The sequence below is a fragment of the Labrus bergylta genome, chromosome 3 (assembly GCF_963930695.1).
Source record: "Labrus bergylta chromosome 3, fLabBer1.1, whole genome shotgun sequence".
Lineage (NCBI taxonomy): Eukaryota > Metazoa > Chordata > Actinopteri > Labriformes > Labridae > Labrus > Labrus bergylta.
The window spans coordinates 20810050-20830734 of record NC_089197.1 but is presented as its reverse complement, the minus strand read 5'-3'; the positions used below and the strand labels follow the sequence as shown (position 1 = coordinate 20830734).

The following is a 20685-nucleotide window of genomic DNA, read 5'->3' as shown; positions in this document are numbered from 1 at the left end:
ATCTGCATTTGACCTCCTTATGCACCAGAACAATCACTTTGAGCCCTTCAAAGGGCCATTGCTGCATTTTAGAAAGTGATTTAGAGGGCCATTGACCAACACTTTAAACTGAAAGGAAGGTTTAACTAACTGCTTGTCTGATGTGAGATATTAAGCTTAGGAAACATTTCTCATAAGAAGATGTCTTAACTGTTTTCCCTTGTAAGAGGATGTTACATGAAACTTTAAAATAACATGCATTTAGGAGGGTGTTCTCTATGACGGAAGAGCATCCCTACCTAACACAGAAAGCCATGTCTGCAAATATTCACAGACATGTTTTTAATAGTTGTTAATCATCTAAAAAGAAAAATTGTTTCTCAGTAAGTTCCTAATTGTTGAATGAGCTTTCCTTTCCAAGGGTTAGCCTCTGTGTTTCTCCAGCATGGAGCTACAATGACCAACAATACTATTCAAATCAATTCATTCTCATTAGCGGAGGAAATGTCTTGGTAAATGAAGACATAACAAGCAGCATCAAAAGACACTGGAGCTCTACTATTTAATTCATATGGATCAGCCAAACCCAGATACTGTGTATCAGTATGTTAGATATTGTTGATAAGTGATTATAAAATCAATGATGAAACAATGAACAGAAACGCCGATGTCTGGGACTCTATGGTAATTCAATGAGTAAACACCATCTTCATCATAGCTTGTCCTCAAGAGAGCACTGACATGTTTTTGAATCACATAAAAAAAGATAAATCCTTTACAAAAATGTTTGCTTATTTCTGTGTCATTTAGTAAAATATACCATCAGCTGATAATCTCTCCTAAATAATGGTGTGGGTCTCCAAATTTCTATATCATCAGTACTGAATATCACTTGTTACTACTCTTACATTACCATTACATGTTCATTTATCCGCTGCTGCTGTTCATTGTATACAAGGCTTTTCTGTGGTGAATTATTTTTAAAATATCGGCTGCTAACCTGAAGACAGCCTCTGAAATAAATCTGCCGTGTCAGCAATGGCTGCCTTTCCTCATTTCTTCCCTGGCTAGAGGCCAAATCACAACATCATGACCTTGTTTAAAAATGTCAGCTGAGATCTTTTTTTTTTTTTTGCAGTAATGTAATTTGATGTTGTTTGATGCAAAAATAGACATTGTAAAGCGGAGGCGCATCTGTTACTTTTTTTTTCTGTTACTCTGCTCCTCTACAGGCTGTGTTGGTTATTCCTCTTGCTCTGAGTTTGTTGAAATTCCTCTTCAATGTTTACACGAAAGATTCAACACCTGTAGGGAAGTGGGTTACTTTGTGAGATATTGTTATTAGCTTTATGAAAAGGTGTCAAGTACAACTGCAACCATTCTGCTCTGCTCCAATGTTTATCTTTTAACTGTCAAATTGAAGAAGTTTCAGAAGTCAAGATAATATCAGCTGTGCGGCTCCCTTTAATGCAGAGTAAAGAAAAGTGTTAGGTCAACATTAATGTGGTGTGCAGAGCTGCGAAGTCAAGTCTAAAAACACGACTTGACCTGTTCATTCTGATGGTTCATCAAATATTTGTTGCGGTCCCTGGCTGTGGTCTGACAGATTTTTTTTATTTGATGTGGAGCTGGATTTATGTACATTTTCATAACGAGAATGAACCCTTTAAAAAAAAACTACCTTAGTCCTATTTAATGTATATTTGCATACTGCAGTTTTTTTTAATGTTGACGATCTATGTGCTTGTCCTTCAGGTGAGTGGGCGGTTTGCAGACCAACATGACAGCCAACAAGGGTTCGAAGGCTGTGGCCCGTGCAGGAGGGGGTAAAGCTCCGCGGGACGTCCCCGACAGGTCAGTGACATCTGGGACAGGAAGAGTGAGCTGGTTAATGACTACTCAGCTGTCTAGATGCGTTGCCCTTTGATTTTTAAAAAGAGACACAACTATCCCCCTCTTTCAATCAATGAACAGCCTTTATCCTTTTTTTTTTCCACACATGGAAAAAAACATCAGTGATTGTAAGTCATGATAAGACTTTCAGAGATTTTGCAAGCAGGATCCTGTATCCTGGATGAGGGCCCCATTCAGCTCTGAGCTGTGAGTACGGAGCTAAGCTTGTGTTAGCATGTCGAGAGTTGACAGTGTCCTGCTGGGAGAGAATAACAAACTTTGTGAATGATATATGCTATCTAGACTGTTCATTCTCACAGTTTATCATCTGACTCTTTTTTTATTAAGTTCTCTTTTTGACCACAAACTCTTTTTAGGAAAAGGACGACTAGTGAGAAAAGATTTAGTCTCATCTTGCATGCGTAGTCACACATGATCATGGTGCGTCACAGCTGTGAAGTGAAGTCTTTGTTTACACCTTGTGATGGTCTTGTGGCTGATTTTAAGAAAGATTTCTGTGAGCAATGATGCTTTTATCTGTATTATAATATTTTTTAAAGCTGCACTTTGAATAAAGAAAGTCTACCTCATCTCTGTGCTGATGAGGAAGTGGTAAATTGTTCTCACACCACGGAACACGAAACATTAAGTATCTTTTGGCAACCACTCTGTAATTACTTATTGGGTATGTTAGGCATACTGGAAGTGGCAAACCACACAAATGTCAAGCTTGATCTTAATATTCGGATGTAGATAACTTAATTTACTTGTAAATTGCTTTCCTTGTGGACACACAGTACCTAAGATTTGTACAGATCGTGTTAAAAGCTTGTGAGGATGAGATGCTTTGCAGATTCACGAGGAAAGGATGGAGAGAAATTTGTGAATATTGCGAAACAATACATTCCCTGAAATCATGAAATCAACCAGGAATATTTTTCTAGGGCAAGTTACATCATCAAACATCCTCCACATGGTGGATAAATCAATACAAAGCAAAGCAAAAAAATATATATTTTTAGGTTTTCTGTGAACTTCTGTGAGAGAGTAAATAAAAATGTTGCTCTTACAGGACTGTCCCTCTTTATTGTTGTACTTTGAAGAAATATGCCGCACCTCAAAGATCTCAATTAACCATAAAAGCAATTTTGAGAGGTTTTGTAGCAACTTGAAACATGCTGACAATGCATAAAGAGAGAGTTTTATAAATCCAAACAAGCACATTCACTGAATTAAAACTACAAACTCAAATATTGCAAATGTAAAGAAACATGTACCAGAGTTTTGCATGAATATATATGAAAGTGCTGTTGAATGATGAAGTTCATATATGTTGAACAATAATAGTAGAAGTGCTGTTTATGTGCATGATTGGCTCCCTCCCTCAAGGTCAGAAACAGGAAGTGGCTTGTGGTGAGCGTGCCCTGAACGCCTGAGTGAGAGCCAGAGGTTGGGTTGTGACAGACTGGCATGCAGCTCTTTGTACAGTACTGAATGTGTGGCCGGACCAGATGAAGCTGTCTAAACTGGGTTTATTTTTACAGGCACGATTTAGACCACCGGAAACCCCCTCAAAGTCCCCACCCCCCTAAATAGGCAAAATCCCTGCACATATTTCCATTTTGGATCAATTGAAAAAGTCCTCGTCAACATTTTACCCTTAACTTGACATCATAGGAGGCAATCCTAGATGAGTGAAGACTTTCTACTCTAAAATCGGTTTCTTTTAGTGGCTGATTTGACTTTTGTTAATCTGCTGACCTGTAAACGGATCAAATGTAAGAGCAACATGTTGATAAGATACAAGTGTGTAGACCAAAGCCAACAAACAAGAAGATATACAGTACACAGAAACTTAATCACATTGTTTTATATTGCAATATAAACATTATATACAATAGTGAGGATCTTAATAAAATCATGCTTCAGTCATTGACTGTATATGAATATGGACAATGCGTCTCCATCTCCTCCTGTTGTACAAAATGAAGCCAATATTTTACTGAAAAAAAAAAAATCACAAAGCACAACATGAAGCGACTTTGACTCTCTCCTTTAGCATCATCTTATGTCTCATTCACTGCCACACAGGTGTGTGTCAAGTGTAGATTTAGCCCTGAGCCCCCCTTATGTTTGAATTCTGAAATTAGACCAAATGTGAATCCATTAAAGGCGGACAAACCAAAGACCAAAAAATTGGAAGAATTATGATTAACACAATAAACTCGTCTCATATTGGCATAAGAATTGCACTACTGTGTATTTTGGTCTTGTTGCTACTAAAACATTCTCACTGATATGATCCCTCAGGGACACTGCTCCCTCTCTCTTTCTACTTTAGCCAGGCTTGTTGGCAGAAGTTTAGATAGTTCTCAGGATCCAGAACCATTTGAATTTGCCAAACACTCTTCAATTGTTCCCTTATGAACCAGTGCAACATGCCATGTGTTGGACTGCTAATTAATATCAGAGTATCAGAGTATGTAGTATATATTAAGTATTTTCTGCTCTTTGACTGTTTGTCTTATTGTAGACATGTTACTTGAGATTGGAGGTGGACTGTTTTCATGATGGACTTCGATTAAATTGACATTAATAATGTCAGTAAGATTATTACTCTATTCATTTACAGCTGAGGAAATAGAGCAGAAGAAGAACAGCAGCAGTGGGTAGAGGCTTATGTGAAGCTGTTTTGATAAATCTAGAAAGCTTTAATGAAGACAAAAAGGCTTTGATTATAATGTGGCTAATCTTTTATGGAAGATAAAGCCAATTTTCTTTTGTTATTGCTCATTGTATGATGATAAGGTTTTACATCCTCGAATAATATCCACATCACTAAAAGGTGAATACCTCTACTTTTTATGCCTAAGCAGTTTGCAAATATTTATTAAATAATCTTGAACAAACTCAATGTGTTTTTTATTTGACTCATTCTTAATTTATTGAGAGCTGTAACTCTTGTTTGCTTTATTATAAACAGTAAAGGATTTAAAGAACACACACACACACTGTATAAATATACTGCACATTCATAAAGAAATATTTGTTTACCACGACATAATGGCGGTCATGTGATATTAACCATTTATTGTCACCAACATGTCTTTATTTATGAATTCTCAAGAAAGAAAGATAAGAAGAACTGAGAACAGAGTCTATATCAATTTGATTGCAATGTAGTATGTGTAAAAAAAATCTATTCTTGCCTAATAAAAATTATGTTTCAGCAGTGTAAATTATGTGTGTTAATGACCTGGATGCTTTTATATTCTTCCCACGGACGAGTGAAATAAAATGCATTCTGACACACCCACAGTCAATGTGAGTCAGCTTACAACATTGAGACCCTGCTTCTTATAAACTAGGGCATTATAATTTATTTATTTTTATAGCTGGGGAATTTATGGTCAGGGACATGAAAGTTCAAATCTATCATTCTGATAAGTCCGTATCAAAAGCCTTGTGCCCTTTAAATCTCTTCAGTATCCTTCAGGATACTACAAACCAGCGGTAAAAGAAACCCTCCATACATAAGCCGTCTTTTCTAATCCTCATATTTCTTCAGGGAAAGTAAGATAAGAAGCATCCATCATCCATGCAGCTTGCAGGCTCCTAGCCGTTGTAAAAGTCTCCCCACCCTGGAGCTGGAGGAGTGAAACCAAGGAAGGGCAGGGAGGTGTGAAAGGAGATGTGTCCCAACCTGCACTGTTGGATCGGAGTCTACAGCCCTCATCTTCCTCCTCCCATAACGCTTGTTATTCTAACCATAACGCTGTGACATCAGATCTGCAAATGCCTGCTCACTTTCGCAAGACTTAGCCAGCCTCCAAGTCATGGCACAGTCCCTCAAGGACTATGAGTAGTGAGGTGTCAGGGAAATGTCTGGAAAGGACGTGAGCACCGTGAGATAGTTTGCGTGGGGTGTTGCAATCAGCAGTGACCGTTGGACTATTGTAGCTCCTATATTACTTATCTGCAGGGATCAAAAAAGACCTGAGGACCACAGAGGATTGTTGTGAGGAATTTACAGGTAAGGCTGCAGTAATAAATCTCTTACTGTGTGAGGTCCACACTGACGCTCCTCTCAAGTTATTATGATCATGTGGAAAAATCCACAGTGGCATTTTAATGTAGTCTATATTTCCTTTGGCCTTTATTTTAATCTCATGCTGCCAAAGACAGAATATTTTCCTGTGGCTTTTCTGAATAAGTGGATCAGGTTTTCATTCTAGTCTTTGATCTCGGGGAATGAATTCAGAATCTTCAGCTGATTCTTTAGTTTTCTCACATCTGTTCCACATTACGTGACTTTTCAAGCTCTGGATTTGTTGGCAGATTTTAAGATTTGCCTATCTGGTTCAATAATACCATAATGATAATTAAACTGGTTAAAACAGTGAAATTCCATAGAATGTTGTGATCATTGTTGTAGTACATTCAATTATGAACAGTAGAAAGACTTTCAGCCAATAAAACTTCATTCATTTTTTTTCATTTTCACATAAAACTGTATATTAACTTCAGATATTCAGGCGAACAGTCTATGGTGGTGATGGGGTCTGCTCACTGACATCATATTTAATGATTGCTTGAATAAAACCGTCTTGATTTTTTTTTTTAATCAAACAAAATTATGAGTACAACTTGGCTTCAAGTTTTGTCACACAGTTTTGGATTTCCCAGATTTTTCTTGTTTCCTGTTTTGTGTCTCTACAAATTGCACAGTCATCTATGTGTTTCCTACCGAGTGAGATTCTGTTGGTGTTGGTACAGTACATGACTAGAGTAGTTTAGACTAAAGAATTTAAGACGGCTTGTGTGGAATGTAGCAAACTTGATGCTTACTCGCACAACTCATGTTGGAGGGTAAGCAGCTATTTAGCTAAATGGTTGGGTTACTTTGAAAAACAGGTCTCCAATCCAATAACAATCCTGACGCCCAATCAGTTCATAAATATATAAAAACATTACCCGGCAAATAAGTGTTTGCATATAGTTCACTAACAAGGCTCTGCTATTGCACAGTGTAAAACTAGTTTATTTTGAAGGGTCGAGTAAGGGTGGGTTAGGGTTAGGGGTTAGGGGGAGAGGAACAGGGTTTGGGGGGTACGGTCTTGAGAACTCAGGACTGAACATGAGAGAAGATGTTTAATGTACAGTACATACATTTATGTAGGTAAAGACATTAGGTAGGCACAGGTGAAGGACTTTAATAAACTTTTTAGTCTACATTTTAAAAGAAATGTTTACGTTTGTATTCATACTGTTCTCTGTCTTGTTTCAGGTGCCAGTCCACATCTCCGGGTCCCGTTCTCTCTGTGAGTCAGGGGCAGAGTCAGCAGCTTCTCCTCAGTGATAGTGAGACCTCTGGAAAGCAGAGTAGATACGCCAGGACTGACGGCCGGTTCCTGGTCCGTGCTGGTTGGAGCAGCAAGACCTCCAGCCTGTGCAGCGACACAAACTTCCAAGGCCGTCTCACCAAGTCAAAGAGCATCAGCTGCCTGGACAACAGGCTCTCCATCTATAAGCCCCCCGCTCAAACCAAGACCTGTCAGGAGAGTCCAAAGGACAGACAGGGGGATATTTCTCCGGGGGATGGACTGAATGGTCGGCCCCTGAGTTGGAGCACGCTCTCACTGGGGCCTTCCTCTAACCAAAGTCACAAACGTTCTCTCTCTCTCACACGCTCGTTAGCAGGTGTTCCCCCTACCACAATCCGCAAGAAGATCTCAGAATGGGAGTGCAGAAGGGTAGCTCTGCCTAGGATGAGCTTGTGTCTGGATAAAAGAGGAGGAGAGCGTGTCGGGGGCAGTGAAGGATGCCCCAGCCTGCTCTCTTCACCCTGCAGTGAGAAAACGTTTGACTTTAAGGGAGTTCGCAGGATGAGCACAGCTTTCTCTGAATGTTCCTACACAGAGACCGAAGAGGAGGAAGGCGTTTCAGAAAAAGGTCGCTTCCAAAAAAGGATAGCCAAGTCAGAGTCCTCAGGGACATTTGTGCGTTCCCTTTCTACTCGGAAGGAGACTTCAGCAGTCCTCAACAGGATACAAAAGATAGAACAAGCTTTGAAGGAGAACCCTAGCCAGCCCGCTCCCCGTTTTCTGAATAACTGCTATGCACCAGATAAGACAAGACAGAAGTCTTTTATTATAGGTGATGACTTGGATAGCACTTGCGGCAGTAAGCGCAGCAGCATTTGCTCGGTTGCCACTGAACCAGATACTTCCTTGGTGCCTGATAAGCTCTCCAAACTCAGGCAAAGGTTTAGTGTGATCTCAGCCAGGTCTGAGAGCCCAGAACCCCCCAGTCAGCCAGTCAACCCCTTACCCAAACCCAAACGCACTTTTGAGTACGACGCCAAACGGGATCAGAAGGGCCTGTTGTCAGCCAATGGACTACCTCCAAACAGAGCCTCTGAGTCTCCCCCTCCTCTGCCATCCACTCCTGCACCCTGCATGACACGGACAAAGAGTGAAGGGAGCACCCCAGTGAAGATCCAGGAAAAGTGAGTCACAATGTGCTTCTGCTTGTAGAGTTTGGATGTTGGTGTCGCACAATTCCGATACACCAAGTCCATATTGGTGTCAACAACAATCATATTGGTGTCTTATTAAGAAGATAAGGTTGATATGTTTAAATACAGAACAGTTTCTTTGTGATTTTTATGGTAGAAGTGCCTCTGATATCAGCTATTTCCTTGCATAAAAGTTGAGTTCCACCTGTTAGCTGATTTTTAACAGATATTGCATAACTGATAAAAAACAAATAAAAAAGTTGAAACTAACAGAAACATTACAGAGCAACAATTACTTTGGTTTTTACCATGCTAGTTTTATCATAATAGGATATTTTAATGCATCTCTCACCATAAACTTCAAACTCAAAAGTCCATGTTGTCCCCTATCTGTTTGATTTCCATTTCATCATCGAGGACAAAAGTTTTCTCGAAGCGTCTCCCTTTTACATATTGACTTTGGTGGAAGGTATCAACAGATAAAATCATTGGATACCAAAGAGAGAAACTTGAATTGTTGCATCAAACTGTTTTAGAAGGTTGTCATGTAAGATTTTTAAAAGCTTAGAATTCTGTTGGTTCAGAATTGTTTGTTTTGGTGGTGTGGAGCAACTAACTTAGGTGTCTGGTTTTGCAGAAATGCATGAATGGAATGATGTCTTCATACTTTTTTTTATTCCTTAAATGCTTACAGATTATCATAAGGAGCCATTCATACAAAGAAGCTCTAATTAAATGTGAGATTTGGAAATATAAATCCCCAATAATCAGTTTATTCTTGCTAAAAAGAACTAATTTATGCACCTAATTGATGATACACTCTTTGAAATAGCAGCTATGAAATTTTATAGAGACCGGGGAAATCCAGCACTGGATCATTGTGTGTCCCTGTTTGCTAAATGTGAGCCGAGTCTTGTTTTCATTCTGAACGCATAGCTCTCAGTATCAGGCGTCCTCAGTGTGTTTCTGTAAGGGTGGGGCCTCTTCAGATTGTCCCTGTGTAAAGATGGGGATGAAATCCTAAAACGTTCATTGCTTGGACTCTGTGTTTAACATTCCTGTGGCCCGAGCAGTTTCAGACCAAGTTTAAAGCCACAAGCTGTCGATGGTGCGACAAGCCCGTACTGTAGATCCCTGCACTAGTGTAGCAAAGTTCCTCTGCAGCTTTCACATGTGACGTGCAAAGAACACTAGGTAACAGTAAGATATCTGCATGTTTACTTGTGACTTTTCTTGTGACTCGAGCACATGTTGATGCAGCCGTTTCTGTTTTTTTCTGTATTTTATTAGAGCCTTGTGATTCAAGATTTTTAAGGAATAAATCGACGCTTGAACTTGTTTTTTTAGCCACCTGTTCCTCTGTTGTAGTTGGCAAGTGGTGAAGAAGTAAAACCAGCCATCTGGACTTTTTTTTTTTACACCATCTGGACTGTTTCTGTTATCTGTGTACTTCTTTTGAGGTAGACGCTGATTCTTACTGACTCTTCCTGCTTGTAATTTTGTGTTTGCCAATATGCAATGTCTTGTTCATTTCTTTTCAGAGAGTCGTGTGCATCAGAGGATGCTACCAGTCTGCCATCTTCATATCCGTCCTCTCCCACGGAGAATGGCACTCTGACCGCAGACAAACGGAGTCGACCCAATTCAAAAAGCACTTTAGAGGAGAATGCCTATGAGGACATAGTAGGTAAGTGCAGTGGTTTGGCGGCAAGACCTTATTTTAACTGAGATCTTGAATATGGAATATTTGCTGGTTATAATCAAATATCCTTCTAATCAAGTAAATAAACAACTCATTGGTCATGAATGATAACTTAAAAGTTCAACAGTTTGACAGCTACAAGGCTTTTATATTGATAGTTGCTTTGCACTCTAACGGATTGTTGTCATGTTTAATGACTTTGTCCTAAGATCTTTTCAAAATATAAGTAAGTCATTCTTTATTTATAAAGCACTTTTAAACAGGAAAGCATACACACAAAAATATATATTACATGCTAACCTTAAAAAGTCCTGAAACCCTGTCTACATTAAAGATGATATTCCTGCTGCATTCAAAGTTTTGAATCAAAAGATACAAAGATGTGTTCGTTTTTGCACAGAAACCTACATGAATAGTAAATACCATGGGAATTCAACATTAACTTAAGAAGGCGGTTGTGAGACGCTTTAGTGGGAGTGAAAGCCTCCCGCAGCATGGCCTCATACAAAAAGACTGTAAGGATAGTTCCTCCTTCTGAACCTGCCTCATATAAAGGAGTGGAGTGGATAAAGAGTCATTATGGGAGAATTAAATTAGAATGAGTCATGTGGTTATATAGTGGAGCCCAATGACCATACTTTTGTTGAATTAAAAAAATGATGCTTAATTATGATTGTGGAGCGGCATCCTTTCATATTACAAACCCTTTTAGCTACACCCTGTGTGTCTCACTGTAAACTGTTGAAGGTGAACATGTTGAAGAGCAAAATTCCTTTCCACTAGCAAATGACTCCAGGCCCTCTGCACAGTCCAGTTGCTGGTTCCCCCAATGCAAAGTTAACACGGTGGAAGAGTGTGTCAGTGTGAGTGAAGTCTCATGAAGAATCTTGCATTTCAGATGCACTGAAAACTTTCACAGTCTGAAATAGTTTTCATTAAAGATCTTTAGTATTTTCCAAATAGGTCCTGATAAAAGCTATACCATTCTACAAGAGATCAGTGTCGGGCTCATCAGCTTTTTTTTTCTACTGAGGATATTCAGTACCCTCAAAGAGGGTGCCGGAGCTTGCCTGATTTTCATGTGAGCTGTCACAAAGCTCCTATTGTTCTTCCAGCTCTGTCAGTGTTCAGTTTGCTTTTCAATGGCAGACTTTTGCCAAACTGTGTTTGTTCCTGACAAAGATTCTGTCTCCTAGTAACCCTAACCCTAAGTTTGAGATTGCTCCAGCTATTTCAAACAATCTTCCTAATGGAGAGGAGCAGTGGTTTAAAGGTCAAGTGATCCGTGTGAGAATAGCCATGTTTTGGTTGCTCTTAGCCCCTATTTTTAAAAGAAATTCATGCAGGGAACCAGGAGTCCATGCGTGATATCTAAACTTCACCAGGTTATCTTTGCTTCCTTTAGGAGTCTTATTCGGACATTCACTCATATTGTTCCTGTTTTTCTCATCTATGCTTCATGCCAGATTTTAACCTTAAGTGCAAGTCATGTGTCACCTATGATACAGTGTCAATACAATTGCATGATAGGAGACTGTTTTAAGTGCCAATGATTGATCTGTTTACAGACAGATGAATCACACCCTGTACTGCAGTGACACTATGATTCAGCTGTCTGCATTATAGAGGCCTGATCTTGTTCAAACTCACTCGCTGACCTAGTTTGCCTCACTCTACTACTCTAGGAACTGCTTGTGAATAAGCATGGGATATTGTTTAGTTACACTTGAAGAGTGATTCACAATTAAATACATTTCATTTTAGATGGTAGCAAGCACAGTTGAACGTTTGATTATTCTTCGGACAGGTACTCAGTATTCTCAAGCCTGAGTATCAGGAGAGAAAACATTTTTTTTTTAAGCATTCAATCTCTATGTTCTGTGGTGCCGCCAAATGTTCCTTACAAAACTGTAACCTATTTTTCATCCTATTTATATTTCTGTTTACAACTGACTGGGTGAGCGGGGCCACTTTACTGTAGCTCGTCCACTTTATAGAGTAATCTGAAACTGACATTGTGGGTCTAGTTTGTTCTGTGCCTCGCCCTGCCCACAGAGTCCATTGTGTACACAGAAATGCACAATCCCAGTGTGCAGCTGAGGTGTGTCCACTCCCTGCATAATACTGTGTGTCTGGGGGTGTGTTAGCAACAGTTCTGGATGTTTGTAATCAGAGGAGTAGATTAGTACCCTCCAGTCCATAGGCCACTATACAGACATATCATTTTCCCAGCAGGCTCTCATTACAGTACTGCCTCAGTTTAATGGAGTTGCAGCACAACGTGGGGTCAGACGAAGGCCTGTTATTCGGCTCCTTAGCTTTAATGACGCACAGAAAATCTACTCCAGTAGGCTAATTCACTGTGAGACACAACCCAGCGCTGTAAAAGTCCCAGACAGTGTTCACTATATGAGCATGGGTATTTACCCCAAACTGGTTCAATAATTACCTAAATATAGATAACCTGATAAAGCTTTACAAAAACAGGTACATCTTAGATGTCTATAAGACACACAGTCATTGTTTGAGAGGCTGAGTTCATCGTTTTTTCTTTCCAGTAATAAAGTCAGGAAGAAGAAACACAGCTACCACACAGACTTCTGCTTCTTTCCTCTTTCTACTGGAAGATAACACTGCTTTTCTTTCTTTTCAAAGTTCCCCACATGCATTTTAGACGCCATCTGGCTCTGTTTTTATTCTTCGCTGTGGTTTCTCCACTTTCTCACAACCTTTTTCAGACCCTGCCAGAAAGCTATTCTCAGAGCGCATGTCTGAATAGACATGGACTGTGGTGTTACACAAGTTTTTTCTTTATTGAAGTTGGCCTCCTGCCAGGTGACATCAGTGAGAGCTGTGTGCGGCTCTGAAATGTTTCTTTCCTTTTTTTTGCAATCATGTTTTGACTGAAGTCATCTATAACAAAGGGGTGGTTAAGTATGCTCTCATTGAAACTTTTGGAGGTACTATCCTATCCATTATTTGCAGTTCCAATTCAAGTTTAAGTATGGGACGTTGAGGTAAATAAGAGAGGTTTCTGTACTATTATTCATTCCCAAACCAATACTTAGATATACAGTATGTATCAACAAATACTGACAGCTACCTCTAGGATTACAAACATAAAGATGATATAAAGCAGTGATTACTGACACTTTCAATCTTTGACCAGTGCTGCACTCTTATAATTGTCGGTGCTCAGGATAATTGGCATATATATATATATATACCGTGGTATTTTTCATTAATTAGAAAAATATACATGCAAACGTTAGTTATTCTACCATATCTTTGTTCATTACATCATATATTAGAGAAGAAGGATATCAATACAACAGTAAATTGAAATTAATAACAATCAAAAACACAACCAAAAATGTAATCTCATGAAACAGAGAATTCAGATATCTTCAAACTGTTCCCATTATTTGAACCATATATGTTTATCCTCTGAATCTAAGAAGATGAACCTCCTGAGCTCTAACAGCGGACACTGGCATGCCTGGTCAGTGACTCATCACCACTGATGTGTCCAGCAGTTTCAGCTCGGTCTACTGGGGCCTGTGGGGCCCACAGCCAACAGTAACTGTTTACAAAAGACTTGAGTCAGCTGGTGGTGACCTATGACCTACCTATCATGACTCATCTCTATTCAGACTAACCATAGGGAGGCCCTCTTGACACCCTTTACTGCCCCCCATTGACCCCTTTTGACCCCACTTTCTCAACTGTGTCCTGTCAAAAATACTGTCTGCATAGTTTCTAGCTTTACTGCTGACATTATGTTTGAGCTGAGCTGAAAACTATCCTCATCCAACAGAGAAGGAGAACCCGTATGAGGATGTGGACCTGAAGCAGAGGAGTTTAGGTCGGAAGTCTTGTCTGTCTGAGAGCAGTAGATCTTGGACCACCATCGACAGAAAGCTGAACTCTCCACCTCAGGTAAGTCAAAAGCCTGTTAGGATCAACAGCACTGATGTGTTTTCACCTAGTGAACATAACACATGTTTTCCTTTTAAGGGAATCCCCTTACTTAGTGTCAGTGCTGAATCCTGGACAAGATCTGATAAAGAATCCCTGTCTTCACTTTGAGCAGAACAGGAAACAGTTTGATAGGTTTAAGATCTGGTCACTCTCCACAGAGAGGTCTTCCTTCAGATTTGGCTTCCTCATTTCAAAACATGTGCCCCTTTCTCTTTATAGAAAGGACGGACACCAATGATAACTGGGGGTGATTCCTCCAGGAAATACTTCATACTTTGTCAGGGATACAAAACTAGAGCAGCTATTGTAGTATGTGTTTACAGTGCAGCCACACAAATTCATAGGGTGGCACAAAGATATCAGTCAGTAATTTGTCTTTTTTGTCATCCAAGCAGCTGAAGTACATTTTAATGTTGCACAGGATCAGATTTATTTCCTCACGAAACATCACACAGTTAAATTTGCTGGTTATGAGGAGCCTGTCACCTGTAGCTGTTCTTCCAATAGCGTTACTCCCCACATGTGACTATCAGCTGATAAAAACACGTATGAGGACCATGTCTTATGTTGCACATGCAGTTTTGATGATTTAGTGTCATTGCTAATCTCTTTGACTTCTACAAAATATACCCTGTGTACCCCCTGATTCAAGGCTTGTAATGCTCTTAGGGTTATCTCTGCATTTGGACAGTTCTGATGATGACAGTGAACATCTAACAGTGAGGCTGGTAATAGGCTGCATCTTTTCCTTAAAATCACTTACTTTCTTTTTACATAATATCAGCAATAATTTAAATTTGAATAGAGTCAGAAAGGCAATTTCAAGTCTGCACATCAATGATGGTGGACCCTTCCATTAAAAACAAAGAGAAAGATGACTCGTACACTGCAGCAATCACATGGTCAATAACAGATAAATCACAGAAGTCACAGAAAAATGTCTACCTACAAATTAAGACAGGGTATCATGTAGGTTAAAAAAATATTTCACAGTGGAAACACTTAAATCCCACAGTAATGCACGATCAGTGTATACAACCCTTATTAACACATAAGTATAATATGTTCAGAGAGGAAACATGCTCACAGAAAGTAAATAACATCAGGGCTATGTACTGTAATAAAGTATGTAAAACTCCCTAAAGAGCCGCCTCTATATGTCCTATATCTGGTGCACTATAAACAGTCAGAGATACCGACATAAAGATAGGTAAGTGGTCGACCCTGTCACTAAAAAATTCAACCCTCTGTATATAAAGAGAGAGTGTACATCAGAAAACGGGTTCGATATCAAGAACACTCAACTATTAAAGGAAAGTAATTAAAATTTTAAATTATTATCTATCAAGAAGCTGTCATTGTCCAAATGAGTTAACAAGGAGTTAACACTTAAGAAAGCTCCTGTATTTGGAAAATTCAAAACTGGTGTTAAAAACTGCTCATTTAGTCAGTATTCCAAGAAAACATCACAAGTCATGTCTATCTGCAGGCAATTGTTTGTCCACCAATAAATAAATAAAATAGACAGTAAGGATGCTGCTTGGTTCTCTGCCGAGTCCAAAGCGCCTTTGTTTATCTCTAATCTGACAGAGATACTGGCAAAGGGAGTGATTCTGAATAATTTGTTAAAAACCTATCCCATTCTTTACTCTCTCTGACTAGTTACCATCCAAACCCAGCAGCCAGTCACTCCGCCTCTCTGGTGCGAGTGAGAGGAAGAGCCACCGGATGTCACAGTTGTCCAAACGCTACAGCCACGATGAAATGCTGCTTCTCACCCAGGTGGGTGTATCGCCTTCACCATGTGGCCTGCTGGATGATAGCCTCCGGAGCACCGTCGATACCCTGGCCTCACACAGGCACTGGAGGATCCCCAAGGTACACACTAGTAGATCCTACACAAACACCTGCACTAAGCCCCTGCAGAGCTCTGACTATGTTCTCCTTCCTCTGATATCAGCTCAGGTGTCTGTAAGGAACAAGTCAGAGTCAGAGCAGAACTTTCCTTTTCCTTTTCAGTTGTGTATTTCAGTAATCAGTAAGTGTAGTACAGCATCACTCTTAGCCAGGTATGCCCTCTTTTTCTATACTTATAGGATCAAAAGAAACAAGCCTAAAATTCACCAACAGAGAATTTCCTCCTTCCTTTGTTTACAGCTGGTCCAGAGGATTAACTCTATATACTGCACTAAACGTGGGAAGAAGAGACTGAAGAAGCTGTCCATGTCCAATGTTGAGACTGCTTCTCTGAGGGGTAAGAGCTCTCTGTCTTCCTTTTATCCACAGGCAAGATAAGAGGGTAAATATTTGTGTCTAAACCACCCACACAGAGTTCTTTCTGTGTCCCTCTCATGGCATAAACACATGTTTGTGAAACAGAACTACGACCTTTAGAAAACCCTCTTGTCTGTCTCATGTCTGCCTCCAGATGACAACAGTGAGAGTGAGAGCGACTCTGACGACAGGTTCAAAGGTGAGTGACTTCTACATTCATTCGGAAAGAGCTATGTGCTACACTCTGTTTTTCTCCGTGTTTATTCCACACATGTTCTTTTTTTTAATGATTGGCCTTGTTGTTGTTCCTGACATAATGCAGGATTGTAATTGATGTTAGCAGGAATGATTAGGGACCCCCTTTAAAACGCATCTCAAGGGGTTATCCCTCCAATAAAAAAATTCAATATTAGTAGATCAAGTTCCCTTATTGATCATGTTCACACAGATGTTATATACTCTGACATTATACTCAGGGTGGGAAGCCAAAGAATGTTTTTATGTTATACTGCTGTGCTCCTGTGTGATAGTCATATTACTGTTGGAAATTCTTACAGATTGATCAGAAACTAAAAGACAATAGATATTGAAAAGCCTAATTGAGGTCTGTACATATTTCATGTTAAAAACATATATAAGATAACGAACAGGCTACCGTTGGACAAACACTTCAGTCAACACTCACCCACTTCCTATCTAACATCCAATGCATTTGGAAATGGCCAAATTCTACTGTCGATAAAACCTTACCATTTCATAGCCTTATACAGTATCAAAGCTATAGACCGTGGCTGTTAGCTAGGAGATTGCTGAATGCGAGCATTAGCCCTGGTCTGTTGTGACCTAGTGAGTTATCAGCTATGTTGTTTTAACTCCAAATATGGCCAAATGTCACTCGGTATTTTCACATTCCTTTGTTTTTTGTCAGTTTTTGAACAACAAAAAAGTGAAGAAATTAAAATACGTCAGATTTTGTATATTAATGCCTCTTAAAGTCTGGCTGTAGCTTTTTTATAAGTCAGTAATAGAAATGACACAATTGGCTGAGGTTTAATATCCTTTTACGACAGATTCACACACTGAATTGTAAAGTGTGAAATTGTTTATACAATGAGATATTGTTTGCTTCCCTCCTCAGCTCACACCCAGAGGTTGTTAAAACTGCAGTCCATTCTCCGACGGGCGCCAAGCTACCGCACACTGGAGCTGCAGCTCATCGAGTGGCAGGAGAGGGAACTCTTTGAGTATTTTGTGGTTGTTTCTTTAAAAAAGAAACCCAGCAAAAACTCCTACTCCCCAGAGGTCACCTACCAGTTCCCTAAGGTAAACGTCACAACTGAATCCAGTTCAGGCTGGAGACAGAAAAAAAGTAATATGTATAAACAATGAAAAACATTACACAAAAGAAGCTCTGAAATACTTTCTATTTCAACACATTTAATCCCACCCATTCTTCAGTAATTCATAAATGTTATATTAATCTTAGTTGAAAGTTGGAAAATTTGTTTCAGTTTAAAAATATGTAGCCCCTGGTTTGGTCTGTAAAACACCGTCCCTGAAGCAGAATATTGCCACTATGTATTTAAAAAAAGTGTCAGCTTCATAGGCAGCAACATTTTGTTGACATATATTTACAATTTGTACAATAATTAATGAAGTTTAATATTTTTTGGTCAATTTGATGATGGAGGTGAAGTGCTGCTTTTCAGTTTGTCACAACGCAAACTTCACCCTGTCGAGTCATATTCAAACATTGTTTGAGATATAAATATTAATGCCATGGATAAAGCAGGCCCATGTTAAAATAGCATGTTTGAACAGGAGCTGATTATGCAGGCTTTGTACAGGTGTCTGTTTGCTGGCAAATGATGATGACGATTTGTAATGTAGGACAGAAAGCCAAGATTTATAACATGGAAGACGTAGGAGCTTGTTTACAGTCATAAAGTAACCAGGACCTGTTTTTTTTCAGTAGGGAAATGTTTTCAGTCATTGAAACATATTTCAAGGACATTTCTGATGTGTTTCAGCGTATGTTTCCCCTGGGAGAAGTACATCTCTATCAGCAAGGGGGGACACACTCTCTCTGTTGTTGAGTTAATGAGGACTGGCGGGGGCAGAGGTTTTTACCCTAGTATGGGAGAAATGTCCGTCTGGTCATTTATTGGTCAGGCTGTCATCCATGGGGATCTTTAAAGACGAGGACACCGTTTTCAGAAGGGAGAATGAACTGATGGTAACTCTACTTCATGTTTTCTCTTCTCACAGTTAGAGAGGCCCACAAAGCAGATGAAGGAGGCAGAGCAGAGGCTCAAAGCTATTCCTCAGTTCTGTTTCCCAGATGCAAAAGACTGGAGTCCTGTGTCCGAGTACTCCAGGTATGACTGCAATTCTTCCTATGTCTATGCGGTTAATTATTACTAACTTGTCTATGAAAGGGAAATTCCATGTAACATTGCCATTTCATTAAGTCGGCTGGCTTAATATTTAAAACCCTTTCCTTAAAACATTTGCTCTCAAACTCGGGGGGGGGGGGGGGGGGGGGGGGGCTCTGAAATGGGTCATGACAGACAAAACACACCACAGTAGAGTCTCTTTTTTTAAAACCCTCCCTGCCTGTGAACATCACACTTTACACCACATTTTGTGGTGCAGGCATTTTGCTTGAAGGAAAATGTCATCATAAAATCATAATGATAATCCTGATGACACTATTAAGACAAAAGATGGACAGACAGAGTACTGTTCTCTCTGTTCATGGGTGTAATAGTATGAAGTGTAGCTGAAAACAACTATGTAAGCTGAGCACTTTAGAGCCTGGAAGAAAACATTGGCATTGGTTTGTTTTGTTGTATATAGTATTGTTATTTACGTGTCTACTTTTGGTTTCTGGATTCTTTGTCTTAGTAATGGTGTCTTATGAGCCTGTTGGGCATAATATCAATGCATGGCACAATAATAAAATCAAATCTGTCATGTATGAATAGAGTTTACCGGGAAAGTAATTTACTTTGATTGATAATACATATAACTATGTATATTGGAAGCCATGTTTTAGTTTGATTTTATTATTTTTTTTTTTATCATTATGCTTAGGCCTATGTTAAAAACCCACCTGTTGCTTGCATGCAGCAGAAAATCTCTCATCAGTGTTTGTTTAGCTAATCAAATTGTGTAAATGTTAATGTGTTTCTTGTTATTTGCTCTGAATATTTATTATTAGATGTTTGTGTATGTTCTACATGTGTTTTTGTGTTGCTTCTCATGTGCATATACGTTTGTTTTCCCCCACAGTGAGACCTTCTCCTTCATGCTGACCGGAGAGGACGGCAGCAGGAGGTTTGGGTACTGCAGACGCCTGCTGGTAAGTTATTGCTGCTCACCCCCCCGCTCCCTTTTCACACCCTGCTGAGCCTGTTTGTTTTGACAGACTGTTTTTTATGTGAACATGTGATAACTTTTTCCTGTGGGGGGGGGGCACTGATGTGTTGCATGACCATCAACCATGGTAACCGGAAAGTAAACAAGTACAGCAAAAAAGATAATTAAAAATGTGCCCATGACTAAAAAAAAACAGAACATGCACACGGTAAAAGATTCACCAGCTCATTAAAACAGCTGCTGATGAACATGCAGTTCATATTTTTGAGATGTCATTGCCTTTTCATGTTAACATTTACAGAGGAAATAGACGTAAAAGAAACATCTGGAATAACAAACATTCAAACCACACCACCATCTAATAACAAGCATTAACAATCAATATACGTAACCAATAAAAGAAAAAAACAAAGACATAGAGATGCTCCATAATGTTTAAATGGTGTTAATCTTTCAGTCTGTGCCATAGAGTACATTTTAATGTGATGAGAACATTATAATTACAGATTTGAAAAAAGTTAGGATTGACACATTTACTAGAGTTTCTCAGGAAAGGCAGACAAAGAGAAACCCGGAAAAATCCTAACTTTGTCACTGTGGAGCATTCTTCTTCATAATGAGTCCAAAGAGAGCTTTGAAGTTTTCTGTTGAGCACTACATTTAGCTTGTGGGTAGAGATCACAGCTGTGTGGGATTTTGTGAATGTGGTGGTAGTTTTTTGTTTGCTGTATGGTTTTTTTGAGCGTGTTTACAGTACTACAGTGTGTATGCTCTCGGAGGTTTACTGGGAGTGTCTGTACCACTGATTATGTGCGCATGAGCTGAAAAACAGGAGGAAATTTTGGGGAATTCTCTAACCAGAATAAACCCGTTTTAAAATTCTCTGATGTGCTCTGTTGATCTGAGATTCATCCTGATAGAATCAGATTTTAATGACGGTAGAGGACGAGGTGAGCTG

At 39.4% G+C, this 20685-nt stretch overlaps 1 protein-coding gene across 2 annotated transcripts in view; it reads left to right on the top strand.

The window, feature by feature from the left end:
- Positions 1–20685, top strand: part of dennd2b (DENN domain containing 2B) — a 50893-nt gene that overhangs the window by 12940 nt on the left and 17268 nt on the right. For both annotated transcript variants that reach the window (XM_020657552.3, XM_020657550.3), the window contains exons 2-11: positions 1735–1833; positions 7160–8380; positions 9931–10076; positions 13909–14030; positions 15735–15950; positions 16230–16326; positions 16501–16545; positions 17485–17669; positions 18615–18724; positions 19641–19710. In XM_020657552.3, coding sequence (XP_020513208.2) covers positions 1760–1833; positions 7160–8380; positions 9931–10076; positions 13909–14030; positions 15735–15950; positions 16230–16326; positions 16501–16545; positions 17485–17669; positions 18615–18724; positions 19641–19710 — 2286 coding nt within the window. In that variant the 5' untranslated portion in view covers positions 1735–1759. The remainder of the gene's footprint in view (positions 1–1734; positions 1834–7159; positions 8381–9930; positions 10077–13908; positions 14031–15734; positions 15951–16229; positions 16327–16500; positions 16546–17484; positions 17670–18614; positions 18725–19640; positions 19711–20685) is intronic.